The 25,779-nt window shown below is 64.5% G+C and overlaps 4 protein-coding genes across 14 annotated transcripts in view; all 4 read right to left on the reverse strand.

Annotated features, from left to right (window-relative positions):
- Window positions 1-732: 732 nt before the first annotated feature.
- LOC143168368 (ras GTPase-activating protein 4-like) lies at window positions 733-10,710 on the reverse strand. 3 transcript variants are annotated; one of them, XM_076354747.1, is made up of 20 exons: window positions 10,599-10,710; window positions 6,410-6,466; window positions 5,918-6,031; window positions 5,493-5,554; window positions 5,239-5,368; window positions 4,851-4,932; window positions 4,524-4,655; window positions 4,343-4,434; window positions 3,960-4,083; window positions 3,699-3,852; window positions 3,281-3,345; window positions 2,933-3,045; window positions 2,674-2,860; window positions 2,244-2,381; window positions 1,793-2,107; window positions 1,563-1,700; window positions 1,350-1,485; window positions 1,149-1,269; window positions 1,011-1,069; window positions 733-854 (listed from the first exon to the last, which is right to left on the reverse strand). In XM_076354747.1, the coding sequence occupies exons 1-20, from the start codon at window positions 10,661-10,663 to the stop codon at window positions 733-735; spliced, it is 2,406 nt and encodes an 801-aa protein (XP_076210862.1). In that variant the 5' UTR covers window positions 10,664-10,710. The 3 variants fall into 3 exon arrangements, with proteins under 3 accessions (XP_076210862.1, XP_076210861.1, XP_076210863.1); XM_076354746.1 differs by lacking the exon at window positions 10,599-10,710 and adding an exon at window positions 6,858-7,001; XM_076354748.1 differs by lacking the exon at window positions 10,599-10,710 and adding an exon at window positions 6,858-7,001 and having other exon boundaries at window positions 806-854; window positions 1,149-1,228.
- Window positions 10,711-12,934: 2,224 nt separating this feature from the next.
- On the reverse strand, window positions 12,935-15,191 carry LOC143168255 (uroplakin-3b-like protein 1). Of its 2 annotated transcripts, none has more exons than XM_076354505.1 (6): window positions 15,119-15,191; window positions 14,510-14,653; window positions 14,169-14,400; window positions 14,002-14,078; window positions 13,379-13,508; window positions 12,935-13,242 (listed from the first exon to the last, which is right to left on the reverse strand). In XM_076354505.1, exons 1-6 carry the CDS (start codon window positions 15,162-15,164, stop codon window positions 13,140-13,142), a joined length of 732 nt encoding a protein of 243 aa, XP_076210620.1. In that variant the 5' UTR covers window positions 15,165-15,191; the 3' UTR covers window positions 12,935-13,139. The 2 variants fall into 2 exon arrangements, with proteins under 2 accessions (XP_076210620.1, XP_076210619.1); XM_076354504.1 differs by having other exon boundaries at window positions 14,510-14,656.
- A 511-nt stretch (window positions 15,192-15,702) lies between these two features.
- On the reverse strand, window positions 15,703-17,464 carry LOC143168459 (uroplakin-3b-like). Its single transcript, XM_076354901.1, has 6 exons — window positions 17,407-17,464; window positions 16,958-17,107; window positions 16,642-16,861; window positions 16,480-16,556; window positions 16,144-16,264; window positions 15,703-15,886 (listed from the first exon to the last, which is right to left on the reverse strand). Exons 1-6 carry the CDS (start codon window positions 17,462-17,464, stop codon window positions 15,703-15,705), a joined length of 810 nt encoding a protein of 269 aa, XP_076211016.1.
- Window positions 17,465-21,004: 3,540 nt separating this feature from the next.
- DTX2 (deltex E3 ubiquitin ligase 2) overlaps window positions 21,005-25,779 on the reverse strand; it is a 39,493-nt gene continuing 34,718 nt past the window's right edge. For 5 of the 8 annotated variants that reach the window (XM_076354471.1, XM_076354467.1, XM_076354466.1 and 2 more), the window contains 5 exons: window positions 23,832-23,902; window positions 23,027-23,185; window positions 22,778-22,939; window positions 21,992-22,081; window positions 21,005-21,361 (listed from right to left, as the gene is read on the reverse strand). In XM_076354471.1, coding sequence (XP_076210586.1) covers window positions 21,137-21,361; window positions 21,992-22,081; window positions 22,778-22,939; window positions 23,027-23,185; window positions 23,832-23,902 — 707 coding nt within the window. In that variant the 3' untranslated portion in view covers window positions 21,005-21,136. Of the gene's footprint in view, window positions 21,362-21,991; window positions 22,082-22,777; window positions 22,940-23,026; window positions 23,186-23,831; window positions 23,903-24,906; window positions 24,994-25,779 lie in introns of all 8 variants that reach the window. The other 3 variants (XM_076354470.1, XM_076354474.1, XM_076354468.1) reach the window with 2 other exon arrangements.

Consider the following 25,779-nt stretch of genomic DNA (forward strand, 5'->3'; position numbering starts at 1 on the left):
GCAGCAAAACCGTTGGTGGTTCCACCATCAGTGCCCCATCGGTGCCACCAGCAGGGCCGCCGGTGATGTCATCAGCGATGCCCCGAGGAGCACCAACACCAGTGACACCATCAGCGTTGTTGTCCCCGGCAGAACCACCAGAGACACCACCACTGCAACCACCAGAAATGGGACCAGCAGGGCCGACGGTGATGTCATCAGTGATGCCATGAGGAGCACCAACACCAGTGACACCATCAGCGTTGTCCCCGGCAGAACCACCAGAGACACCACCACTGCAACCACCAGAAATGGGACCAGCAGGGCCATCAGCGCTGTCCCCAGTGCTGCCACCAGCAGAGCCACCAGCAGTGCTTTCACCAGGCCACCAGCAGAACCACCCGTGATGCCGCCGCCGCCAGTAGGGCCACCAGAAACGGCACCAGTGGGGCCATCAACGATGTCACTAGTGCCACCACCAGTAGCACCACCAGTGCTGCCACTAGCAGAGCCACCAGTGCCACCAGCAGAGCTTTGGCCAGTCCCCCACCCAGTGCTGTTTCCCCCCCCCCAGCGCCACCAGTGCCTGGCCCGGTGGCCAGCAGCGTCCCCACCAGAGACGGACAGGACAGGACAGGACAGGACAGGGCTGCGGGGTACAAAGTGCCTTTATTGCCGCCGCCGCGGTCCCCGAGCCGTGGGGACCCCAACCCCTGGGCGGGGGGGGGGGGGGGGGGGGGGCCACTGGGCCCCTCATGTCTGCAGCTGCAGCAGGGCGGGGGTCGGGGGGACGGGGGGCTGCGCCAGGCGGTGGCAGCCCTCCAGGTCCCCCAGCACCCCGAAGAGCCGGCTCAGCCCCTCGGGCAGGGGGGCACCTGCGCAGGGTGGGAGCAGCAGTGAGACCCCGCACACCCCAAGGACAGCACCCCACAACTACCACAGCCCCCCCCCCCCCCCCCCCCCCGGGGACATGTCCCAGCCAGAGCATCCCCACTGGGGTCCCCAAAATCCCCCCCCCACCCCAAACCTACCTTCACCCCGGGGGCCATTTCGGGCGTCCTCCGGCTCCAGCAGCTCCCAGTACTTTTCCCTGGAGAGAGGAGGAGAGGGACGGGCCCTTGGCAGGAGCTGGGGGTGCAGGGGGGGTCCCCCCCGGGGCGGAGGCTCACCTGAGGGTCCCTCGGAGGCCCTGGAGGTGGTGGAAGAGGCGCTGCGCCTCTGCTGCGGGGTCCAGGGGGTCGCTCCAGTCCTGCAGGGTGACGCCGTGCCGGGTCCGGTCGCACCCCAGCCCTGGGGGATCAGCGAGCTCACGACATGGGGGGGGACCCCACCAGCACCCCCGCGGGGGTCCTGGGCGCCCTACCCCGTACCTGTCCTCTCCCTCTGGTGGCAGCAGCTCCACTTGTCCCCGCGGAAGATGCCGGGGTGGTAGGCGCGGAGCACGCGGGGGTTGTTGACGCACACCTTGCGCAGGGCCGACAGCCACTGGTTCAGCTCGTTGACGCACTGCGGGGGGGTGGTGAGGGGGCTGTGACACCCCTCGGGGGCTGCGTGTCCCGTCCCTGTCCCCGTCCCCGTCCCACCTTGCACTGGAGGTAGGCTGTCTCCTGCCGCCCGCCCGCGCCCACGTAGACCACCTGCATGACGTGGGAGCTCCCAAAGCTCTTCTCCTCCACCTTCTCGGCAGCGAGGATGTCGGCCAGGGCGATGGCACCGCTACGCTGAGGGGGGACGGGACGGGACGGGACATGACACAGGGGCTCAGTGCCACCCACCCCGCCATCACCCTCACCGCCCCCCGGCACCCCCCTACCTCGGCGCCGGGGCTCTTGCCGAAGCTGAGGGCCTCCCCGGTGAGGCAGAAGTGGAGCTTCTTGGCGGTGGCGGCGAGCAGCGGCCCCTTGCCCCGCGTCTTGTGGACAAAGAGCGGCCCCTCCTTCACCACTGCGGTGGGGGGGCCCAGCGGCCACCCCTCACCTTCCTCCTCCTCTTCCTCCGTCCCCACCAGCCGGGCGATGAAGTCCTTCATCTGGGCAATGCCCTGCTGCAGGGCGGGCAGCAGCGGGGCCAGCCAGGCCTCCTTGGCCCGCCCGGCCGCCGGCTCCATGTTGCCCACCATCTGGACGGCCTGGAGACCCCCGGGGATAGTGGCGTCACCGGCGGCGGACGCAGCCCTCCCCAGTGGGAAGCAGCCAGGCACCCAGAAAACCCCACCTGCGTGACACCAGCCCCCCCCCCTCCCCCCTATGTCCCCCTCGTCCCACCTTGGCCAGGAGCAGCAGCGTGCGGCCGGTGCGCGCGTCGGCGTGCGTCTCCCGCAGGTGGAAGAGCTTGGGGGTCATGATGGCCGGCGAGAAGAAGCGGAGGCAGAGGAAGCTGGTGACGGCCACGAACTTGGTGTGCTGCGGCCGACCGAGGCGGGGGGAGACGTGTGAGGGCCTGTCCCAACGCGGGACATCCCCGGGCACTGCATACGTCCATGCACCAGGGACGCGGGGGCTGGCTTTCAGCACCAGGGTTGCTGTTCGGGTGCAGCATGGCCCCACTGTCCCCCCCTGCGCCCCATCCCTGGGGGGCTGTCCCCATGCCCAGGAGGGGACCCCATCGACCAAAGCGGGGGACTGCACCTAGTGCACCCTGTCCCCTGGGGACGTCCCCGTTTGACTCCCGGTCCATCCCCCACCGCAGCCCGACCTGGTGCTGGGGGAAGCGCTCCCCGACGCGCCGGAAGAGCTGCCGGAAAGTGGCGCGGATGACGGGGGGACATGCCGGGGCTGACTTGACGATGGCGTCCAGCAGCTCGCCCAGGTAGGACTGGAGGTGCTGGCGGCCCTGCTCGATCACCTCACCCTCCGTCTGCACCCGGTGCAGCCCCGAGCACCTGCAGGCACCGGCACCGTCAGCCCCACGGCCGGGGCACCCCCCCCCCCCTGCCGCCCCACGCGCCCCTTACCCGACGTCCTTGATCTCCACCTTGCCGGGGTCCAGCTCCACATACTTCTTCTCCTCGAACACGCGGGTGATGGTGGGTCCCAGGACGGCATGCAGGTACGGCAACCCCGTCACCTGCCGAGGGACCGCGCAGGGGATGGCGATGGGGGGCACAGCCACAGGTTTGGCACCCGACACCCCCGGACTCCCCAATAAGGGTCACCCAGGGGATCTTCTCCAACCTCCCAGCCCCAGGGGAAGACACGGCCCCACCAGCCCTCCCAGTTCCTCCCCCCGGGAACCGGCCCCAGTGGGAAACAGCCCAGAGCCAGGGTGACCTGGGAAGAGCAGGTTTCGGGTGGAGTGGCACCTTGAGGAAGGACTCCATCGACTTCGAGGCCAGGGAGTTGCTCCGGAACAAAGTGTTGGGCTCGCCTGCAAAACAGGAGAGGGTCCGTGGCCTGGGGGACGGCCACAGCTCACCCACCGGGCAGCTGCAATCATGGGGGGCATTTACAGGGGCTGTGCCCTCCACCCCAGCCATTTCCATGGGAGTTACGGGGATTTCCTAACCTCAAACCACCTGCTCCTCCACCAGCCTCAGCCAACCTCAGCCCGTGAGTTGCTCGGGATGAACCCAACAGGTTCCCACCCGGAGCACAGCGTGATGGCTGAACCTCAACCGTCACCCCCAAAAAAAAAAAAAATCACCGCGCAAGGTCCCGGAGGTTTTGCAGCCCCAGGAGGTGGTTGGAAGCCTCCGGCTCCGCTCCCCGCACCAGCCTTACAGGGCTTGGCCAGCTCCAGCTCGAAGAGCAGGTCCAGGAACTCCTTGACCAGCCCTTGGCCCAGGAAGAGTTTGACCAAGTTGACGGCGACCTCCTGCCGGCATTCGGCCGTGGTGGTTTCATCCAGGAGCGTGACCAGGTGCACTTGGCCATCCTGGTGGGGAGAGGCACCACGACGTGATGGCCCGAGGGAGACGCATGCCCCGGCAGACAGCGGGAGGAAGGTGGGTGCCCCGGGAGGGCTTTGCATGGACCCCTCACCTGGCGCCCCGACTTAACCTCCTGGCACAGGAGCTGGACCAGGGGCTGGTAGCAGTGGGAGGGCAGCACCGTCTCGTCCCGCAGCCTCACCTGCAGCTGCAGCGAGCCCAGGCTGCCTCGGCACCTGCAGGAGCACAGGGTGGGTGAGTGGATGGAGGGATGGAGAAATACCTCACCAAGCAGGAGGTGGCCCGACAGCCCGGGAAAGCTCGGGCAGGCAGGTGGGGCTGCCCTGCACTTGCCGCCCCTCTCCCAGACAAGGGCATTTCCAGGAGCTGCCCCTCCAAAGGGATGCTGCTTCCCAGGAATAACCTCCTCCCCAACGCCCCTGCGGGCACCGGGACCACCCCGGCACACCCCAACACCCCCGTGCTGAGACTCACTCGTCCTCCCTCGGCTTGGACTTGTCCGGCCGCAGCCTGAACCAGCCCTCCTCCTGCCCGGCCGCCTCCAGCCCCTGGACGCTGAACACCACCTGGGAGGGGAAGATGGGGGGGGCGGGCAGGGCAAGGGGGGGCAGGCGGGCAGGCCCCCCGGCAGCGGTGACGGGGTCTGGGGGCTCACCTTGCCCAGGAAGTCGTTCCTGCCGACAAGGTCCCAGTCCCACACCTCCACGCACAGCTTCTCCCCGGCGGGCTCGGCCAGCTCGAACTCGAAGGTCTCGTTCCAGCGGGGGTAGCAGGATTTCTTGACCACCTGCAAAGGCAACGGCTTCACCCCCCCCCTCGCCGGGTGGATCCGACACACACCCCCCCCCCCCGGGGACGCCAAGCTGGGGATGCCACCGGGGGACAGGGATGGCTCCTGGCCGAGGTCCGGGCTTCCCAGTGGGATGATTCCACCTGCACCGCCGGCAGTTTGGGAATCACGATAAACTGAAGTCGTACTCACGGTGCTCTCCTGCGCCTTCCCGTTGTAGCGCAAGCGGACGAAGGGGTCGGAGGCGCCGTTCCGGTCCTTCCTAGCCAAATCCCTGCCGAGAAGAGGGGCAATTTGCCAGTATCCTCCCAAAATACCTACGGGCACCCACGGCACCCACTCCCCTCCTTGGTTCCCCAGCACCTCGAGATGCACCCCCTAAAGACCAGCAGATGAGGCGGACCCTGCCCCAGGACCCCCATCAGCTGCTGGATGGTAGGGAGGACGCTCTGCACCCAAGGGAGGATAACTGAGAAGACCCTGATACAGTGGGGAAACTGAGTCACGGAGCAGCCAGGACTCACCGTACGCATCCCAGCTGCACACTCAGCCCCCTGCCGCCCCCGTGTCCCCTCCTCACCTGGCCTCCAGCACGGTGCAGCGCAGCCGCCGGCCGCCCTGGCTCCCCAGGGCCTCCACCCGCAGATGGATCTCCCCCTGCACCTCCTCGTCGGGGTCCACCTCGCTGAGGCTCACCCAGCCGCTGTAGCCTGTGGGAAAAGGGCAGGGGGGGGGCTCATGGCCAGGGTCCTTGGGGTGGCCCTCGGGACCGGCTCGTCGCAGGGGTGGGAGACGGGTCCCCACTGGGACCCTCCCGGCCACCCGTCCCCCTACCCTTGGGGTGCTCCGCCAGCATGTCCCGGGTGATGCAGACCTTCCCGATAACGTCATCACGGCTGGAAAACAAAAGCCGGGAGCAGGACACGGTGTGGGATCGGAGCCTGTCCGCTCCACCGGCCCCCAGGCAGGACGGCCCCTGCCGTGCGTTTCCGGGGGGGCAAAAGGGCGCCCGGGTGTCCTGAGCTGGGGCCACCACGATGTGTCTGTCCCCATGGAGCACGTCAGCCACCCTTTGCTGCCAGCTGGAAAATAACCTCAGGAAATAACTTCATCCGTTTGTGTCCCAAAGCCCAAGCCAGCACGACCAGGTGTGGATTCTCTGGTGTCTACAATGGGGTTGAGCATGCAGGCAGCCAAAACCACCAACCTCCGAGTCCCCGTGCTGAGCCCCCACCACCCCGCAGCCGACCTGCCCATACCTGAGCGCATCCTCATCCATGACGTAGATGGAGACGCTGTGAAAGGTGGGCTGGAGGTGCACCTCGTATTCCTCCCCCCAGAACGGGGACAGCGTCTTCCATACCGTGGCAGTCCTGCGGGGCAGACGGCACCGGTGACGGGGCTCCCTGGACGGGGCACTCCCCACCTCCCCAGCCCTGTGAGCTTCCCAGCTTTCGGTGACACGTGGGGGGGGGCAGCACCCACAGTTCTGAACCCTCAGCTGGGGCAGGGGATGGGTCCCTGTCCTGTCTTGTGGCTCCGGGCTGGCAAGACATAGGGGGTGGCTTACAGGGCGGGGGGTGGCCATGAGCTGTTAGACATCGCGGTCTGTGTCTGGAGGAGCAGCTCAGCCCAAAGCAGGGAGCAATAATAATAATAATTGTGCCTGCAGCAGTGAAGATGGAGGAACCCGCCAGGAGCCCGGTGTGCTGGCAGGCCTGGGGACCAGCCGGGGACACGGAGCCGCTCACCTGATGATGGCCTCATCGTCGATCTTCACGATGCAGTACGGGTCGCTGCTCCCCGTGCTGGAAGGACACGGCACAGCCCCGTCAGCACTGCCGGCCGCCCCGCTGGCCCCCTGCCCCAACCCCGCGGGGCTCTCATGGTCGTGGGCGACCAAAGCCTTCAGCCCTGGCAAACCCCCTCACAGAGGAGGGGACCTCGCATGAGCCCCTTGTAGGCACGCCCCAGGGCTATGGGGTGCTGGGGGGCAGTTGTGGGGGGTACAAAGGCACCCTCAGAAGCCAGCGGCTGTGGTGGGTGGATTTGGCCATGGCTACAGGCACGCGGTGACCCCGGCTTCCCTCCCGGCTGGGGGAAACACATCCCTCACTGTGTCCGGCCGCTGCATCCCGCTGGCAGCTGAAAGTGGCTTTCCTCTTCCAAATAGGAAAGCAAAGAACAAACAAAACCCACCCTTTCCCCGAAATGGCTCCAGGCACCCGCAGCCTCGTTGCACGCACTGGGAGCGGGGCCATGGCAGCCTGCTCCAGCCTCAGTGTGCAACCAGAGCCCTGACACCTCCGTAGGGATGGGGACATCCCTGGGGACACCCCCAGTGATGCAGAGGGTGCGAAGGGTAGGCAGCACGTGCCACGGTGGCCACGGGCTGTTGGCAGCTGCCACGATGCTCTGACCGGGCTTCCTCCCCGGGGACAACCCGAGTCATCGCTCCCATGCGCCGCTGCCAAAAAAAAAAAAAAAAAATCACCATTTTACAGTTTATTGCCCCAGTTCATCAGAAACGAGGCGAGTCGGTTGCAGGCAGGGGTGGGGGCTCTGGCCAGCAGCAGAGGAGCTGGCAGGATGCGGGTGCTGGCCAAGAGGGTGGAAAGGTTGTGGCTCCCGTCCCGCACACAGCCAGCACGGAGCAGCCCGCTCTGAGCGTGGTTACTCATTAACGCTGGTCCTGGCAGCCTTCGTCAGCCAGCTGCGAGTGTCCCGGAGAAGGGGAAAGCGCATGGGTGGGGGTTTGGGGATCCTGAGCACGGAGCGATTTCCCCATCCCAAAACCAGGAAGGCTGAGCGCCAGCTGCTGGGGGGGATTAAAAGGGTTTGGGGTGCTCCCTGCCCTGCAAAACACGGCTGCAGGGTTTTTCTCTGGGCTGCGTGTCCCAAGCACCGCGCTGGCATCCCCATCCCGAGGCACCCCCAACCATTTCGGGCCACGCGTGGTGCTGGCAGGTTGCTAAGGGCAGCTTTCTGCCTGCCTGCTCCCATCTCCAGCCGCCCTCCTGAGGGGGCTTTAATGAAAGTGGTGGATGAAGCGCCATTAACCGGAGCCTGTTGCTGACATTTCCTGCCTTATGCAAACCATCAAGCAGGCAGGGAGCACGCAGGCAGAAAGAGAACATCTGCCCACCTGAGCCATGCCCAGCAACGCGGGACAGGCTTCAGACGGGAGCTGATGCCAGCAGCAGGAAAACCTTGTCCCCGACATGGGGATGTTTCGAGCACGCGGGCTGCTCCACATCCCCTGGGACGCAGGGTGCCACGAAGCTGCCCTTGCAGCGCTGGGGCATCGGGTGCTCCAGGGATTAAAACACAGGGGGGCTAAAATCCGTCCTCCACGGGCTGCAGGAGTGGCTGCAGAGGTGCCCAAGCTGCTGGGGAGCCCGCGATCCGCATCAGTGGGGGAAAAATCCCCGCTGCAAAGGCAGGTGGGGAACCCAGCACCGCACCGGATGACATCGTCTGCACGGCATTGCCGGCCCTAGACACGAACCAGTGCCCGGGAGATGTCAGGGGAAGAGATTTATAAGGCTTGCAGGCTCCCAGCAGACACTGGGCATCCTGCTGACGCCTACGCAGAGCATGGCTTGCTCCGGCCACCCACCCCGGCCCCTCCACGTCGGCACGGGCGGCCACAGGCAGGCCAGGCTGGGGGTTCGGTGTAGGGGAAGGAGGTAGGAAAGGGGAAAGTTGGGCTTTAAAAAGAGGAAATGAAGACTGAAGCTTTAAAGATTGATAGCACAGTATAAATTAGGAGGGGGGAGGAAATAAACATGCATGCGCCCCGCAGCAATCTGTCCCAGCAGGCAGCACTGGGGGCTGAGGCATTGTGTTTTGTAATTAAATATTCACTGGCACAGACAGCAGTGCCGCCTTGCCCAGCCCAGGGAGGGGGGGGCAATAAAATAAAATAAAGCAGATCGTTTTCCTTGCTTTCCTGCAATGAAGATGCAGGGAAGGATTTTGCAGCACTCAGCTGGGAGGGGGCTCATGCTCCCGCTGTGTCCTGGCCGGGGGGGGGGGGACGGGGGCAGAGCCCACCCAGGGCCGAGCCGGAGCTGCTGTGGCTTTTCCTCCTGCCCAGGTTCTGTCCCCGGCGTTCGGCAGTGACGTGCCGGAGGGCAAAAGCAGGAGCGGGTTTCCTGCCTCTTTATGGGCAGTTTCATGGTTTCGTGGCTGCACGGTGCCAAGCCCCGCGCTGGGCGGGCGCTGGCTTGGAAGGCAAAACCAAACAGCAGCTCTTCTGCACCGGGAGGAGGTGGGAGACCCACAGGCACAGCGGTGGCCTGGGCTAAGCCCCGGGGAAATCACACTGCTGCTGTGGGGGGAGAGGAGGGGGCTGCCGGTGGCGTGGCTCCTTGGAGCAGGGTGGCACCGGGGCGGGGGGGGGGGTCACAAACCACAGCAACATCGGTCACATCCTGCTCCTGCGACTCCCTGTGCTGAATCCTGCAGGAGCTGGGGGGCCCCACGGGGGTTCGGGGGTGCCCCGTCACCCATGGGTGTTTGCAAGCAGGGTCTGACCTGCAAACACGCCCGGGGCCGGCGCTGACACCCCGCAGATGGATTTCCCTCTGGGAAACCGGCAGCGATCCCAAAGGCAGATCCCAGCGATCCCAAGGCGGAGCAGAGGAACCGGATCTCATAAGCCCCCGTCCGCAGGGGAGGGGGACGGCGGCCAGACGCGGCCAAGGTCAGGCAGCGGCAAGCGAGCGTGCCGGATCCGGCGCTCGGGTTTCCCTTCCCATCGGAGCGGCCGCTCTCCCTGCCCAAAGCCACGTCCCAAAGCCACCGGTCCGGAAAGCTCCACTCAAGGTGTTATCGCACAGCAGCTTTCTGCAACACGCTCTCCTAAAAACCAGAGCTCCTAAATGCCAGAGCCTACTCGCGCGGGTCCCAGCTCCCGGCAGGGAGTTATGCCAAGGGATTTAAAAATCAGGCCCCGACACATGGGATTTAAAAAAACAAAAAAGAAAAAAAAAAAAAGTCATGTTTCTTTCCGTGTTTATCCTCTTTTTCCATGACGGCTGCAGGGATCTTTGCTGGTCTTCCAGCAGCCCTGACCCTGCCCGGCTGCCAAGCGCTCCTCAACAGCCTCCCGCTGCCTCCGCGGCTGGGGGCCACCCTGATGCCATCCCCCCGCCCCACCCCAACACCGTCCCCACGTGCCACCCCATAAGGATCAGAGCGATGAGGATAACGCCGGGACACGTGGGCAGCCCTCGGGGGGCTGCCAAGGAGGGAAAGCCCGACCCAAGGGGCCGCTTTGGGGCCCCCTGAACCGCAGCCAGGTTGGGCTTGAGCCGGGGCTGGGAACGGGACGGTGACAGGGGCCAGAGCACCGGGGCTCCTCCCCGCTCCTTTGGGGGGACGGCTGTACCGGGGGTCCCACTGCATGTCTGGGGGTCCCTGCAAAGGGCCCAGCTCCAGGGCCAGCTGCAGGTGGAGGGTGCATGGTGGGGGCAGCCCTGCCCCATGGCAGCACAGGGGGAGCCCCACAAAGTGGAGGCACTGCTGGGGGCACCCCACAACACTGGGTGCTCCTGGGAGGCAACCTCAAAGCCATCCCAGGGGGTGGCCCCAAGCAGGGGGGGACATCAAAGCACTCCTGAGGGAGCCCCCAAAGCACCGAGAGCTACTGGGGGCACCCAAAGCCATCCTGGAGGGAACCCCCAATGCAAGGGGCCCCCAAAGCCACCCTGGGGGGAACCCCCAAAGCACAGGTACCGCCTGGGAGGACCCCAAGCCACGCTGGGTGAGCCTCCAAAGCAGGGGGGGGGACACGCCAAAGCCACCCTGGGGGGTGTCCCCAAAGCACGGGGACCTGTTGCGGGACACCCCACAGCACTCCTGGGGGAGGGGGGCTCCCTCCCGGGGATACCTCCCCCCTCCCAGAAGCCCTCCCGGCTCCCCGGGGGCACTCACATGTCCTTGGCGGGCAGGTTCCTGCCCTCCACGATGCGGATGGAGAGCGCGCTCCGCCGGGCCATGGCGGGCGGCTGAGCTGAGCTGAGCTGAGCTGAGCTGAGCCGAGCCGAGCCGAGCCGAGCCTCGAACCCGCGGTCACCCAGCCCCGCGCCCATGTGCGGGCCGGCGGCGCCGGCCGCCAATCAGCGAGCGGGGCGGGGAAAGGGGCGTGGTCGGAAGCCCTTCCCCGTCGGCGATTGGGTGATTATATCGGCAGTCGGCCAAGGGGTGGAGGCTGGGCGGGCGTGGGCGGGGCCGAGGCGGAGTCGCCCCGGAGCGGGGCGGGCGGGGTCCCCCTGGGGCCGGGGACACCCCGCCGTGCCCTGGCCCCCGCCGGCACCCCCGCTCAGCCCCGGGCACCGGCCGCGGCCCCAGGGCGCTGCGGCCCCCGGGGTGCTCAGCCCAGCACCCGGCCTGGGTCGGCAATTAAGGACCGGACCCACACCGGGTCCCTGCTGCCCCCCGCTCCCCCCACGAACCTGGGGGGGCCGCAGCCCCCGGCCCAGCACCGGCCGCTCCCCCCTGCCCTGCACCCCAAAACCCCACCTTTTGCTTGCTTTTTTTTTTACCTTTTTTTTTTTTTTTTTCCTTTAAAGCACTGCACCCCCCAGCTGCAGCACCCCCAGAGGGACGGGTGGCATTTCTGGGGGGCCTGGTGCCATAAATACAGGAGGGGGGACGGGGGACCCCTCCTGTGAGACCCGCCTCGGCTCGAGCTCTCGCCCGGCACCCAAAGCCGGGGCTCAGGGCCGTGCCGGCAGACACCGCTGGTCCTTGGCATTTGCGCCCGGCCGCTGCAGGGACACCGCGGGGACACCATGGGGACACTGCGGGGACACTACAGGGACACCACGGGGACACTGCAGGGACACCACGGGGACACCATGGGGACACCGCGGGGACACTGCAGGGACACCGCGGGGACACCATGGGGACACTGCGGGGACACTACAGGGACACCACGGGGACACTGCAGGGACACCACGGGGACACCATGGGGACACCGCAGGGACACTGCAGGGACACCATGGGGACACCGCGGGGACATGCTGCCCTGTCCTGCAGCTCTGCCTCTCTGCCTCCCCCGCACAGGGGGACAGGGGGACGCGGCGCAGTCCCCTGCCACCGTCACTCCCGGCTCCCCATGTGCCCGCTCCAGCCTCGCACGCGGTCGGGGCCCCACGTCCCACCCCCAGCAGCGCCCGCGTGACGGGGCACAAACCCCCTCCCCCCCAGCCGCTCGAAGCCGCTTTGCGGGTGATACGGGTGTTTCATGTCGGGGGACGGGGTAGGACGGAGGGGACCCGCGTCCGCCGGATGAAAGTCCCTTCGCTGCGCCTGGGCTGATCTGCGCAGGGGTTAATCGCCGGATTTGCTCGATTTTCCTTGGCTGGGCTCCACGGAGGCCGGCTCCTGGCAGCGGCAGCGCGGGGAGGGGGCGGCAGGTTGCTAACACCCCCCCCCCCCAGGCAGCGTAAGGACACCCTGGTAAGGGCGCTGTGACCATGGATCAGGTACAAATGTGATGCCGCCCTTTGCACGGCACCTACGGAAAAAACGTGGGGGGTTTAATACGTATATGCATATGCATATGTGTATGTGTACGTATATGATGTATATATTTATATGCATGCCTGCCCCGACTCCACTCGAGGGGGGGCACAGCCACCCTGCAGTGCTCTCTGGCCTTCTTGTCCTCAGCACCGGGGGGGGTGTCTCATCCTGCTCAGGCTGCAGGATCAGGGCACCCACCACCCCAGGGCAGGATCAGGCCCCACATCCCTCCCGAGCAGGATCTGGGACCCACACCTTGGTGCAGGATCTTGCCATCTCATGGCTAGTGGGGGAACATCAGCAGCACCCGGGCAGGATTGGGCCAGCGCTGCCTGGGGCAGACCCTCCTCCGGGTTTGGGGCTTGGGGAAATCACCGTGGGGCGAAGGGAACAGGGAGAAACACCCCCCGTACCCCCCCACCTGCTCCTGGGGGCATTTCTGTGCCCCTCACCCTAGCACTGGGGCTGCTGGCGGGGGGGGGACCTCGTTCCCCATCCAAACCAGGCACGTGTGGCACCGTGTCCCCCAAGCTGGGTGTGAAAACGCTTCCCCCACCCCAGAGCATTCCCCAGCCGCACCCTGCCCTGGGTGGCAGCTGTCCCCTCCCAGGGATGGGGGCTCAGAGCCCTGCACAGGGGCACGGGGAGCGGGGCTCCGGGGCTTTTCCCGGGGGCTGCGGGAGGCGGCGAGGTTTCGGCGGGTGCCATTCCTGGGGGGGTGTCACAAACAGGAGGCGGAGGCGTGCACAAAGCACGTGGAAAGGCCTTTAATCTCTCTGCTCCATCGCGGCTCCACAGGGCCCCGGTCCATGGGGCAGCTCTGGCTGTGCCCCCGCGGCGGCGGGCGTCGTGCCACCGACACCGGTGGCCGGCACGGGAGCAGGCGGGGAGGCAGTGCGGTGCCGGGGGGGCGGCGGCGAGGCAGCACGGGGCCGTGGCGGGTACTCAGAGCCGGGCGGCCGGCTGGTCGTAGACGTGGTGGGTGTTGTACCGCCGCACCGTCACCGCCTCCGGCTTGCTGAAGGTGCTGCTGCCACGGGCATGCGAGCTGGGGAGGGAAAGGGGGGTGAGGGATGAGGGTGGGGGCCGCGGGGTGCCTGTGTCACCCTCTGACACCGGTCTTGCGTGCCCAGCGCCCATCACAGCTCCTGGGCAGTGCGGTGGGACGCGGGGGTGGCACTCACCCCCAGAAGAACAGCATGGCCACCAGGCCAGCCAGCAGGACGGCGAAGAGGATGGAGAGGATGGAGGTGAGGGCGATCATGCCGGTGCTGCGCCCGCTGCCCGTCGCGGGGATGCTGCTGGGCGGCAGGGCTGGGGAGAGAGCGGGAGGGGAGGGAGCGGCACGTGCACCCCGGGGCAGCGCAGGGGCCCGGCCGGGGCCCGGTGCGTTCATGGGCAATCGCGGTGTGCAATTGCACCGTGCAAATACAGCGTGCAAACACAGTATGCAGTCCCAGTGTGCAAATGGACCGTGCAAGTGCAATGTGCAATCGTAGCGTGCAAATGCAGCGTGCGAACACACTATGCAATGGTAGCGTGCAAATGCAGCGTGCAAACGCAATGCACCATCACGCGATGCCGTCATACCCCAGCAGGACCCACGGCAGCACCCTGCCTCAGTTTCCCCAGCTGCTCGCAGGAGTGCTGCACCCCGAGCCACTGGTGCTCAGCGTGCAGACCCCCCCCGGGACCACCCCACTCCCCCACCACCCACCCCAAAGCTGCGGGACGGGCGCGAGGGGCGGGATGGGCGCGAGGGGCGGGACGGGCGCGAGGGGCAGGACGAGCACCCCGGCAGCGGTACCTGTCTTCAGGGTGATGAGCTTCGACCAGGCTGTCTCAGCCACAGGTTTGGAGCCCTTCAGGGCGAGGAACTTCACCCTGGGGTGGGAGGGGAGGTTGGCCGTGCTCCCCCAAGCCGGGGGGCTGCCGGCAGGCCCCAGGGGGGCACGTCCCTGTGAGCAGGCTCACCGGTATGGCCCGGGGCCGGGCAGGGGGCCGTTGCAGGTGGGTCTCGTCTTGTCTGTGGCGCAGCTGGTCTCGCTGCCGACACGCAGCACGGTGATTTCCCCGGGGGGTTTGGGGCAGGGGTAGTTGAGGAGGGTGGTGTTGAGGGTCATGTAGGCGGGAGTGCTGGCGGGGAAGCCCTGGAAGGCCCGCTCGGGGGTCCCCGGCGCCACGCTGTTGCTGAAGTTATCTATGGCTGCGGGGATGGGGACGGGGGTGAGGAGGGACCCCGGGGGGCGCAGGGAGCCCTGCGCGCACCCCTGCCTGGGGCTGCTCCCCCCGGGGCCTCGCCACACCCCACCTACCCTTGGGGACGGCCACCACCAGCCAGATGACGGCGTCGCTTTGCACCTTGGTGAAGGCGCAGCGGGGCTGCTCCAGCACGAAGGTGGAGGTGGTCTTCAGGCCCCCCAAGGGGGACGTGGCCAGGGTCGGCACGTACGGCTTGTCTGCTGTGAGAAGCCAAGGTGGGTGCGGCGGAGGGTGCGGACACCCCGCTGCAGCCCCTGACCGGCGGCTCCTCCGATCGGCTGCAGCGGTGCCGGGGGGCTCGGCGTGGGGACAGGGACAGGAGGGAGCTGACCCCTGTGATCCCAGCTGCGGGGCCCCCGCTCCCCTCCCGCCCCCGGTTTTGGGCTCAGACACGTTTCATGAAAAGAGGAAGCAAAGACACCCCCCTACCACCACCCGGGGAGGGGCACCCCTGCGAGACCCCGGAGGACCCCACGCTGTGCCAGCAGACCCAGGAAGGTGACACCAGGGACACTACGGGTGGCACCCAAAATAGGGGGGGGCATCAGCTGCTCTGCATCTCCAGGCTCTGGGGGGGGTCCCAGTGCCTGCGCACAGGGGACCCCCGCAAGCAAGGGACAGCGGGGACCCCCAGCCCAGCCCGATGGCGTTGGCGGACTCACCCAGGCTGTGGGCTGTCACCAGGAGCAGGAGGAGCAGCGGGAGCATCGTGCGGGTGCCTGGGTGCCGAGGGCGGGAGTGCAGGCAGCACTGTGTGTGCTCTGTCCCCATGGGACCCACCTGCGGCTGCCAACCGCCCACATTCCTGCGCTGGCCGAGGCCCGTGGCAAACAGGTCGGGCTCGTTTTCCCGGGGAGCATTTGCTATGCTTCAAGTGCCCGCCGGCGAGGCGTGCTGAGAACTGCCACGCTCGTGGCATGGGTGGGCAACAGCCTTCACCCAGGCAATGGGGCAGAGAGTGCCACCCCAGGGTGATGCCCACCTCAGGGCTCGCCGTGGACCCCACCGGTGCCAGCATGTGCCCCCCCCCCCCCCCAACACCAAGTGCCATCAAGCTGAGGCCCCAGGTGGTTTTGGGGGGTCCCAGTGGCCCCATCCTCCACAGCTCCAGCCCTGTGTGGCTGACGGCGGGGGCCTGGTGAACAGAGCACCAAGCTGGTGCGTGAGCGGGGTGGCAGGCGGAGGAGGGTGGGCATCGTCCCGCAGCCAGGCAAGGAGGAGGCAGCGAAAGATGTGAAGCGAGACTTTACTCGGCAGGACACGGACCAGGAGGCCGGGGGGCAAAGCAGCCCAGCCCCGGGGGGCTGCACCTGCAGCCGGGGGGCAGGGGCTGGGGCAGGGCCGGGGGGATGTGGTGGGTCCTGTAGGACCTGCGGGTGAAGGTGCCGGTCCCCGAGTCCTGGTGGCACAGGGAACCCCACGCCTTGGCGCTGCAGGGAGAGACAAGCAGAGGTGTCAAGCGGGGTCCGTGGGGCTCTGCCGGGCCCCTCCGCGCCGATCACCGCCAAGGGGCCCTTTCTCCTTGCGAAACTATGGCAAACCCCCAATTTAAGAAAAAAAAGGCTTTTTAAATCTTAAAAATGTCTCCTTCGCTCCACCTCTTTGCTGATGGGGCTGAGGAGGGGGTGTTCTCCCGGGGCCCCCACAGACGCATCCCTCTGAGCGCGGCCCCGTGCAGCCCCCGTACCCCATGGCACAGAGCACCGCCGCGGCCAGCACGGCCCCCAGGCTGGCGAGGATGGAGGCGATGACAACCACGTCGCTGCCGTGGCGCACGGGTGCGGGGTCGATGGTGCTCGGGCTGCCGGCTGGAAGGAGGCAGGATGAGGGACGTGGGGGGACACGGGGGGCTCAGGGATAGCGCGATGGAAAGGGGAGAGATAGGGTGGCTGGGGGAGATCGGGGACCTCTTCTCCCCTCTGGGTTTTGGGGTGATGGCATAGGGCCGATGCCGTGCCACATGCCGGCACCCCACCTGGGGAGGTGTGGGGGACCCGTGGGGGGACGGCCGTGCCACCGGTACCTCTCCGCAGGAGGATGGGGTCAGACCACCTCGTCTCCGCTTTGGGGCCGTGGCAGCCCATCACCAGGAACTTCACCCTGCGGGATGGGTACGGCATGAGCACACCTTCCCTGGGGAATTACCGCAGCCAGAACCTGGGGGGGTCCATCCCGCCAGCCTCACCTGTAGGGCCCTGGAGAGGGCAGGGGCCCGTTGCAAGGGTCCCGGCCGCCCTGGCCCCCGCACACTGTGTCACCCCCGACCCGCAGGACGGCCGGGCTCGATGCCGAGCAGGCGTACGTGGCCGCTGCCGTCTCCAGCGTCATGTAGGAGTGGGTGGTGGGCAGCTGCTCGTATGGGGGCACGTCGGCCCGGGACGGGGGGTTTCTGAAGGCGGCCGAGGCTGCGTGGCACAGATGAGGGGTGAGCGGCTGCGGCGAGGGTCCCCCACGTCCCCCCACCACGGCAGGGAGCATGTGCCAGAGCAGCGGGCACTCACCGTTGGCGAAAGCCACTGCCAGCCAGACGGTGTCAGAGGCGTTGGCGTGCCGGTCGAAGACGCAGCAGGGCCTCTCCAGTGCGAAGGTGGTGGCGGTGAGCTTCCCTGGCAGCGCCGCGGGGGGCACGCGGGGCACGTAGGGCAGCAGGGCTGGGGGGGCAGGCGGTGAGTGGGGGGATCCTGGGCTCTGCACCGCTCGGCAAGTGCCTCACCCCAGCCCGCACCCGCGCTGGGGTCCACGAATGCCGGTGTCGGCACAGCGGGGGGCTCACGGGATGCCGGTGGTGCCCAGCACCAGGGGGATGGCACCAGTGTGGGGACCCCCCAGCCATGCCCGACCCCATAACCGCCTCCCTGGCACAAACACCTTGCAAAGACCCACGGGGAAAACACCTCGCAGCCCCTCCGAGCCCCCGTCCCCCTCTACCCCGACCCCCCGGGGGAGTCACCCAGGCCCGCGGCTGCGCCCGTCCCAGCCAGCGCCAACAGCACCCGCAGCGGCTCCATGGCGTCGTCCCGGCAGGGCTGGACGTGCCGCCCTGCTCCGCTCACCCCGTCCCACTGCCGAGGAGACGAACCGCCCCACGAGACCCCGCAGCGGGGACCGCCTGTCGCGAGGTGCCGGACCCTCCCAGCCCCGCATTCCTGCACCGGCTCTGCCGGCCCTCGAGACCCCGCGGGCAAAGGGGCCGGCTGCACCTCCTGGGTCACCCGCTGGTCCCAAACCCCCCTGAGGAGCCGCCCCGCTGGACCGCGGAGCCAAGGCACTGGGGCGGGCTATGAGGATACAGAGCACAAGCCTGTGATGTGAAAGGGGAAACTGAGGCACAGAGGAGGCACCGTAGGTGAGGTTCAAGAACGAGTCGGAGGTTTTGTCGGGGCCACGGGGGCAGCCGGGCGAGTAGTCCTGCACCCCCATTTGCCCCACCAGGACCCGACTCCCTGAGAGTGCCCCTTGCCCACCCGGCCCCCAGAGCCAGGGCGAGGAGTGGGCCCGTGCCCAGCTGGTTTTGGGTGCAGCCAGCCTTGCCCCGAGGGCGGGGAAGCGCTCCGGAGCCATCACACCCAAAACTCACCCAAAACCCCAAGTGTTCAAGGCAAACAGTCCCACCCAGCACCGGGGGCACGGAGGCACCCAAGCTCCAGGGCCACCCCATGCTGACATTTCCCCATCCATCCTTCCCCCTCGCTGGCAGCGGGGCCGGGCTGTGGCCCCCCCTCCCTGGAGAAAGGCCCCCCAAGCCCTTGGGACGGGGCCAGGGACAGTGACCCTGGAATGAGAGCTGTGCCACAGCTCAGGGACCCCCCAAGCTGGCCCTCCAAGCTGTTCTCTGGGCAGAGGGGTTTGAGTGCTCCTTCTCCGGTGTTTGCCAAGGGCAGCGGCTGCTCACTCCTGCGTGGGAGGGGATTTCCCCCCCTTCCCGAAGTGGCCGGGGCCGCACCTTCAGATTAAGTGGAAATGGGGCATTCAAAGATTACACAGTCCAGCTGCAGAGGGGAAAAACAGGCACAGCTGCAGCCTCCATCCCTCCTCCCTCCTCCAGTCCCTGCCTTATTCCCCTCCTCCTCCCCAGCAATACCTGCCCCGGGCTCCCCGCCGGCAGCAGATGCCCACGGGGACATGCCAGCCCCCCCGTCTGCCACCCCAGAGCCCTCCTTCGCGCTCCCCGGCGGGGCGAGGGAGGCAGGGTGACGCAGGGGGACACTGAGTCACAGTTTCAGCTGCCGGTACCCGCTACTGGGACGCGGGGCCAGCATACCTGCGGGGTCAAGGCTCGGCTAATAATAACCACCCTGCTGCAAACGATCCGGCACCGCAAGGGGGAAGGGAGAAACCCTCACCCTGGGTCTCCAGCCAGGGCCAGGGGGACCCAAATCTTTTGGTCAGACCTGTCCGGTAGCATTATAAGCACTTATTTCGGGCTCTGTCCCCTCCCGGCTCCAACCGGCACCACGGCATCGCGGTCATGCTTTCGTCCCATGCCAGCCCTGGAGCCTTCCCCCTCAGCCGGCTGCTACCCCTGCCCCAGGGCAGAGAGGGGGACCGGCTTCGAAGCATCTTCCTGCGCAGCGGTGCCCGAGCACCCAGCTCTGCTGCTTTCCACCCCTTTGCCGCCTGCATCCCCCCGCCGCGGGGGCTAAGCCATCTCAGGGCTCAGCACCGACGTGGCAAGGATTTTAGGAGATGCCTCATGTCCTTGTGGCGGAGGACGTGACAGCCAGGGATGAGCCGCTGAGCCTGGCCAGCTCACGCTGCGGTGCCCCGGCCCTGGATGAGCTCAGATGCGGGGAGGGTCCAGCTGATTCACGCAGAGGAGCATCTGCTGAAGATGCCTTGGGCCACGCTCAGCAGGAAATTCTTGCTTTGTACAGGGCTGGGTGAACCCTGCTCAATTTTCGCTTCAATTCACTGTTTTGATTGCCGGGAGAACATGATCCGGGGACAGAAAGCTGAAATTTAAACTCGAAATCTCTCCCTTTCGCAACCAGGGCGGGAGAGGAGCAGACACAGCCCGTTTCTGTAGAGCTCAGCAACACACAGACGTGCGTAGCAGTACCTGCTGCTCCCAAGGAGCTCCCAATTTTGCAGCGTCCCCAGGCTTGGCTGGGTGTTTGAGAGCTTTCTCCCTAGAACCTGCAGCAGAGGGTAACCAGGAGGCTGCAAGCACAAGATGGACGCTAGGGAAAGCTCCAGCCCTCGACGGCTCCGAAAAACCTTTCGTTTTTATATTGGTGTGACAGAAAGAAAATTGCCCCTCCGCCGGTCCAGGACATGCTGGTCCCAGGAGGATGCCGAGCCAGCAGCTACCACGAAGCACAGCCACATCCCGGATCTCCCGGGAAGACGGTGAACTGGCAGATGGCACCTCTGATGTGCCAAAGGGATTTAATGTGGGCAGAATTCCCGGGACTTGCAGCTGGGGCCGGCGGCCACAGGGAAGGGAACAGCCAGAAACAACTTTTAGAAAGGATTCGGCTACCGGGTGACGAGAAGCCGGGGGACAACGTACAGCAAGGCCACCAGGATTGGGGCAATACCCCTTTCGCAGGGCGCTAGCACTGGTAACAGGCAGAGTTGAGGGTGCGGGAACATGCTCCTGCCCGGAGGGCATCGCTGCTGGCAGCCTCGCATCGCTGCCGTGCCGCTCACCGCCCCGCTGGCAGCAGAGGCGGGGAGGAAGGTGGCCTGTCACCGCCTGGTGGCACCAGCACTCCCTGCAGCAGCGCAAAGCTGTTGAACAGCCTCCTCCCTGCAGAGGCTTCACCGGACACAAACAGCCCCAAACTGCTGCCATTTCACCTGGGGGGGGGGGGGAGAGGGGCAGGTCCTGCCAGAAGGGCTTCAGGACGATAGGAGGGGGGACGGCGGCTCACAGCAAGAGCAGGGGGCTGTGACCTCCCCCCAGGACGGACACTGCTGGGTCACCTCTGCCGGCACCATGGCCACAGACCACCAGGCTCCGGGGGGGGGGGGGGGGTGTGAGGCACTGACAGCCTGCAACCCCTGACCCCTGGGACCAGCGCCCCGTGTCCTGTCCCTGCGGCGATTCGTGTCCCTCCAGCAGAGCTGAGCTTTCCCTCCTTTCTCCTGGCTGGATCGAGTGTCCCCAGCCCCGCGGAGCAGGCTGGGCCCCCAGAAAGGGCCACCGAAGGGGGGGAGGCACCCCAAGCCACCGGGCAGCTTGAAGGCAAAGCAGCGACTTGCCGTGGAAATGAAGTGTTTATTACGACCGAGCAGAGATACAGGGGCAGGAGGGAGGAGGCTTCGCTGTAAGAGGTGCCTCAGAGACAGGGAGCTGCGGTGCGCCGGAGGGAGGCCCCCGTTTGCTTTCCAGCTGGTCTAGGGGGAGCAAGACACCCCCCTCTCCCCGTCCTGTCCCCAAGCATTACCAGGGCAAGGTTCTGCCTTCACAAGGGGGTCTGTCACCTCAGGACCACTCTCCCAGCCACTCCCAGATGTGGTCATCAACCCCACCCAGAGATGCAAGCGCAGTTTCTACGAAAATATCCTTCCCTCCCGAAAAAAAAAAGACTGTAGAGAGCAGGCCGGGCTCCCGCGGTACAGTGTTATTGCTCAGTGTGACAGACGGTCAGACACAGGAACTTAAGGCAACAGGAATAAGTGCACTAGGAGGGCTCCCCGATGCGTGCACGGCACAGGCGGGCCCCCACCCCAGCTCATTGTCTCAGGCAGTCCTCGGTGACGCCCTGCGCGGCCAGCTCTGCCAGCACATTGTCCAGGTAGTTGGGGTCAGGGTAGCCGTGGCCGCTCAGGTTTGTGTCCATCTCCGTCTTGTGGTGGATCTCGTTCCACACCACCGTGTTGCTCTCGCCGGTGGTGCTGGAGGTGCCCACTGTGAAAATCAGGCGTCTCTTCCAGGCCACCCTTAGGAGCTCCAGGACCTAGAGGTGGAAGGAGAAAAACCAAAGCTGGCCTTCAGCAGCTAGGAGACTTGAACCATGAGAGCAGCTTGCCAGAAGCCTAACAGCCTAAATCCCTGCTATAGCGGGAGGAAACCAGAGATCCCAGCATCGGAAGGGATGTCCCTCACCTCCTAGTTACCCATATCGTTCCCCTGATGGGAAGGACCATTCCCTGCACATGCTGGTCTTCCAGGACTTGAAAAATACTGGCACAAGTTGAGACAAACACACCCACCTAGAGGAAACAGGGATGGGAAGAGCCAGCAGCCGGACTTTGTGAGCTCAGCAGTTTTAAGTGCAAACCCTTGTAACTGCATAGCCCAAGACAGGCTAGGAGCGTCTTCCCAAAAGATCAGACGGGATTTTGTTTGGTAAAGGGATGAAGGAGAGTAAGTCTTCACAGTCAAAGCTGTGAAGAAGCAGCAAAGAACTTCAAAGGCAGAGGGGTTACAAATACACGTAAGGAACAAACAGCATGGACAACTACTAAGAATAGCTGGTTAGCATCACGAGGACAGCTCCCAAAAGCAACCCTGTTGTGCCGATCCACCAACACAGGGCCAAGAGACAGCCTGAGAAGGGTCACGTTATCAGGGTGTGATACCTTACCTTTCTGCCCTTCTCGTTGTCTGGTAGATAACAATAGCGAGGAAAGCCTCTTGCTGTGTAAGGCATCCCAGGGTTGGGGTGCTCAGGGCCCTGCAAAAGGTAAGACATATTTGGCACAGACGCATCCATCTTCATGAGTTGGGCAATCCCTCAGCAGCGGGATTTGACATAGGTCCATCTCAAAGCAGCTCTCCCACGTAAAGGGAGCAAGGTATTGCTGATGATGGGTATGAGGTATCTGACTTGTTCTTATGGGACATGCGAGTATTACGGGTCCTCCGAGAGCGGTCTCATGCCGGGATTACAAAGCCAGCTCTTCATACTACTTAAATTCTGGTGGGAGACAGCCCCAAACCACAGCTTTTTCCATGTGGTCTGGTGACACCCTAAAAAGATCACCCAGCTCAAACCTTTGCAAGCTCACTGCAACCACCGAAACCTCAGACGTGGGTTGCGAAACCAGACGTTGGGATCTCTCCCACCTTGTGAGCATGGGCCGAGTCTCCTCTCTGCTTCACACAGACATTAGTCTTTACTGTAGGAGAAAGGCTGTTGTAGACCCTGGGGCCACACTCGAAGGGGGAAAAGATCTTTCACAGAGGAGACTCAAGCCACCCATACATTGAAGAACAGCCAGTGCAGCTTGCTGCTGGCTCCAGGCACCTTAGGCTGCTCAGTGGTGGGCTGCCAGCAGGTGCTGTACTAGATCCCCGTACTTCTCTGGGAGGCTCTCACAGCTTGTGCTATCCGGCAGCAGCCATTCTTGCGAGCGCGCTGTGCACTCACCTGGATGCCTCTGCTGATGTGATACACAATCTGGATCGTCCCGCAGTCCTTGTGGCCAGGGAGGGACTGGGGAAAAGTGGAGACCTCCATCTTCCCTTTGGGCTGAGTACCGGTTTTCTCTCCGTAGATGGTTTTACAAGAGGGGCACTGCAAACTCCCATCCTGCAGGGAGAGAGAAGCAGGCATCAGAGCTCCACAGCCAAGTCACCCGGGTGCAGAGGACCTGGTGGGGATGGGCTGGCTTGGTACCTTGTTCCCGTTGGAGTACATGGCCAGCATGCAGAGCATGTGGAAGGAGTGCTGGCAGTTTGTCAGACGACCGACTGCCTCCGGCTTGATTGTGCTGCACTCGCATGCGTCGCCGTAACCTGAGGGGGAGGACAGCTTCTCCATGCAGATGATACAGTCCTAGAGTCCGGGACAGCAAGGAGAAAACCACCATGTAGTGCGAGCACAGGCTGATCGTAATGACTGACCCACCAAGGAAGCGATCAAGGAGATGCTTCCGGAAGATTTGCCTTCAACTTTAATCCTTCCCTTTGAGGTTTAAGGGCACAGAGACAGGTTTCCTTATCTGGCTGGTATCACCCCACTCCACCACCTCCTGGACAGCACAGGAAGAGAGCTGCCATCAGTCAGAGTGGGAACTGAGTATGGATTGTGTCCTGCTCCTCCACAGAGCAGCTCCAGTGCAGGGTTTTGATCTCTGTAGTTTTGACCTCTATGAGCATTGAGAGGAGACCAAAGTCAAACTCCCTCTTCCACCCCAGGCCCTGTGGCCAGCTCCAAGGGAAATGGGGAGGCATCGCCAGGATTAGCTGGCACGCCGTGCTTTCTCTGTCACAGTTCTCTGACAAGGACAAGTCACCGGTTACCACGTGTGGGCTTCAGGCAGTGCTGAGGCCTCTCCACCTAGCATCGACAGTGCCATTGCAGCAGTATCTACCACACGGGATGCCCAAGGAAGTACGGTCCTCAGGCATCGCTGTGGTTTTCACAGCACCCCAGTGAACAGGCCACTGGGCAAGCTGGAGTCACTTCACTGTCCTCTCACCTCATCGGCAGAAGAGCCCTTCACCTCTTCCAGGTACTTCTTCACCACCGCTTCTGGCTCGGTTGGTGTCGCTGCACAAGGAGAGAGATGAGAAAAAGAGAGAAGAAATCAGACATGCTGTGAGGTATGACGGGCATGTGCAGGGTGAGCTAGAGAGAAGGGAGACAAGCAAGTCACTGGCCAGGACGCCAAGGAGAAAGGTTAGGGTTAGAGGGGGAGAAGAGGCTGCTCCAACTGATCCCTACAAGCCCCACAAAGGCTTTGCTATCAGAAATGGCTACTGCTAGGACTGCGAGCGCCGCAGATGGGAGAACCCACTGGCAGATGTTGGTGCCCTGCGCCGTACACCCAGGGGTCCGCCTGTGGCTGCTGTGCTCCAGTTCTCCCCACGTACCCCAAGCGACGCCAGCCAGGTCCCAGCTGGACTTTCTTTGTGCACACCAGAGGCCAGCTAAGATCAAACTCAACCCAGGGACCCTGTAGTCTCACCGGGACAGAGGATTACATCATCTGTGGCGTCAAAGGAGAAGAGGCATTCCCACATGGCCCCAGCTGATGTGGGACCTTCTCACACCCTGCAGCTGGCACCTGATAACGAGAGACCCAGCAATATGCTAAGCTTCAGGCCCTGTTTCAAGTATGGCAGAACGAGCCTTGCATCCTTAGCACAAAATAGCCTCTCTCTCAAACTTCCACATACTCAAATCCAGCAAGACACAGCGCAAATCACGGGGTATAGAAAACAAACCAGCTTTACAGTAGGTACCCTATTTGCAGCACACGACACTGATATCTTTGCGTTTTCCTAAATATAGTCCCTGCTCCTCATCCACCCAGGCACGAGCACCCGAGCAGCCCACCAGCATCAGCAGCGTGGTCCCCTCGGAGGTGTTACGGGATTAAGCAACAAACATCACACAACACCCAGAGCAAGTTACCGCCGAGAGCATCAGCAGTCACCTCAACTCCCAGCCCATCCTTCTGGAGCTGCCCAGCAAGGCTTCGCTTAAGCCAGCAAGCATCGCACGCCTCTGCCCGGCGCCTAGCTCCGGGCGAGAGGAGATGAGCTCCTTACTGGTCATCAGGCCCGTCATGGAGGCTGCCAGGCTCTTCCACCAGCCTAGGAAAGGAAACATTTGCACAAGTGATGTTATGACTCCACCTGGCAGGAGGCAAAAGAGAGACCTGTCACTTGGCTCGGGGGGACCCTTGCCCTTCCTTCCCGAATCTACTTCTGGGAGAGATCAGGGGAAAGCAGTGCTGTGATGAACAGGCCAGCAAAGGCGTAGCTCTTCCTCCTCGGCTCTCCTTCATCCTGGCCAGCCGAGCTGCCGGGGCGGTTTGGGGAGCAAAGGAAATGCGAGCAGCAGCCAGACAGGCCACAAGCATCTGTGCCCAACACCCCAGGGCCTCACAAGGAGTTGTACTCCAACACTGCCCCAAAGAGCTTTGCTCTTGAGCTCGTTTCTAAGCCACTGTAAGACATCAACTGTGCTTTAGCAAAGGGAGTAACTGCTACTCCCAACTGCCACACTCCCAGGTGGACGCAGAGCATCCCCACGTGCAACTGCCAGGCATCAGAGCTGTGGGTGTTCCTGCACGACACGCGTCTTCAGCTCTCCCTATCCAATTTAGGGCTTTTCAAGGAAGATGGAGGGTTCACAAGTGTTGCCCCTGTGGTTGAAAATGCTGTGCATCAAGAGACAGTCACACCGGAGCCAGCACCGAGCTGTTCTGCCACCCCAAAAAACCAGTCTCTGTCACCAGCAGCAAGGGGCGGGTGCTCTTTTCTGGATAATCACTTTTCATGGTAGAGGCAAACATGGTGAAGCAGCAAGGGAAGGACTGCTCACATGCCACAGGTGTCATTAAACAGGCAAAGACCTGGATGGCACAGATCCTGTATCACGTAGGAGCCCCTCGTTCCCGTGAACACCAGCTCTGCAAG

The sequence above is a fragment of the Aptenodytes patagonicus genome, chromosome 17 (genome assembly GCF_965638725.1).
Source record: "Aptenodytes patagonicus chromosome 17, bAptPat1.pri.cur, whole genome shotgun sequence".
Lineage (NCBI taxonomy): Eukaryota > Metazoa > Chordata > Aves > Sphenisciformes > Spheniscidae > Aptenodytes > Aptenodytes patagonicus.

What these genes read in the sequence shown, in the direction of transcription:
- LOC143168459 (XM_076354901.1), bottom strand. Translation starts at nt 17,464, where the DNA reads ATGGAGCCGCTGCGGGTGCTGTTGGCGCTGGCTGGGACGGGCGCAGCC. An exon ending in GGGCGCAGCCGCGGGCCTGG is followed by an intron (nt 17,108 to 17,406) that starts GTGACTCCCCCG and finishes CTGCCCCCCCAG; the next exon opens with CCCTGCTGCCCTACGTGCCC. An exon ending in GGCAGTGGCTTTCGCCAACG is followed by an intron (nt 16,862 to 16,957) that starts GTGAGTGCCCGC and finishes TGTGCCACGCAG; the next exon opens with CCTCGGCCGCCTTCAGAAAC.
- LOC143168368 (XM_076354746.1), bottom strand. Translation starts at nt 6,982, where the DNA reads ATGTCCCCATCCCTACGGAGGTGTCAGGGCTCTGGTTGCACACTGAGG. An exon ending in ATGGATGAGGATGCGCTCAG is followed by an intron (nt 5,555 to 5,917) that starts GTATGGGCAGGT and finishes TTTGTTTTCCAG; the next exon opens with CCGTGATGACGTTATCGGGA. An exon ending in AGCGCTTCCCCCAGCACCAG is followed by an intron (nt 2,382 to 2,673) that starts GTCGGGCTGCGG and finishes GGTCGGCCGCAG; the next exon opens with CACACCAAGTTCGTGGCCGT.
- LOC143168255 (XM_076354504.1), bottom strand. Translation starts at nt 15,164, where the DNA reads ATGCTCCCGCTGCTCCTCCTGCTCCTGGTGACAGCCCACAGCCTGG. An exon ending in CCCGGCCCCGGGCCATACCG is followed by an intron (nt 14,079 to 14,168) that starts GTGAGCCTGCTC and finishes CTCCCACCCCAG; the next exon opens with GGTGAAGTTCCTCGCCCTGA. An exon ending in GCCATGCTGTTCTTCTGGGG is followed by an intron (nt 13,243 to 13,378) that starts GTGAGTGCCACC and finishes TTCCCTCCCCAG; the next exon opens with CTCGCATGCCCGTGGCAGCA.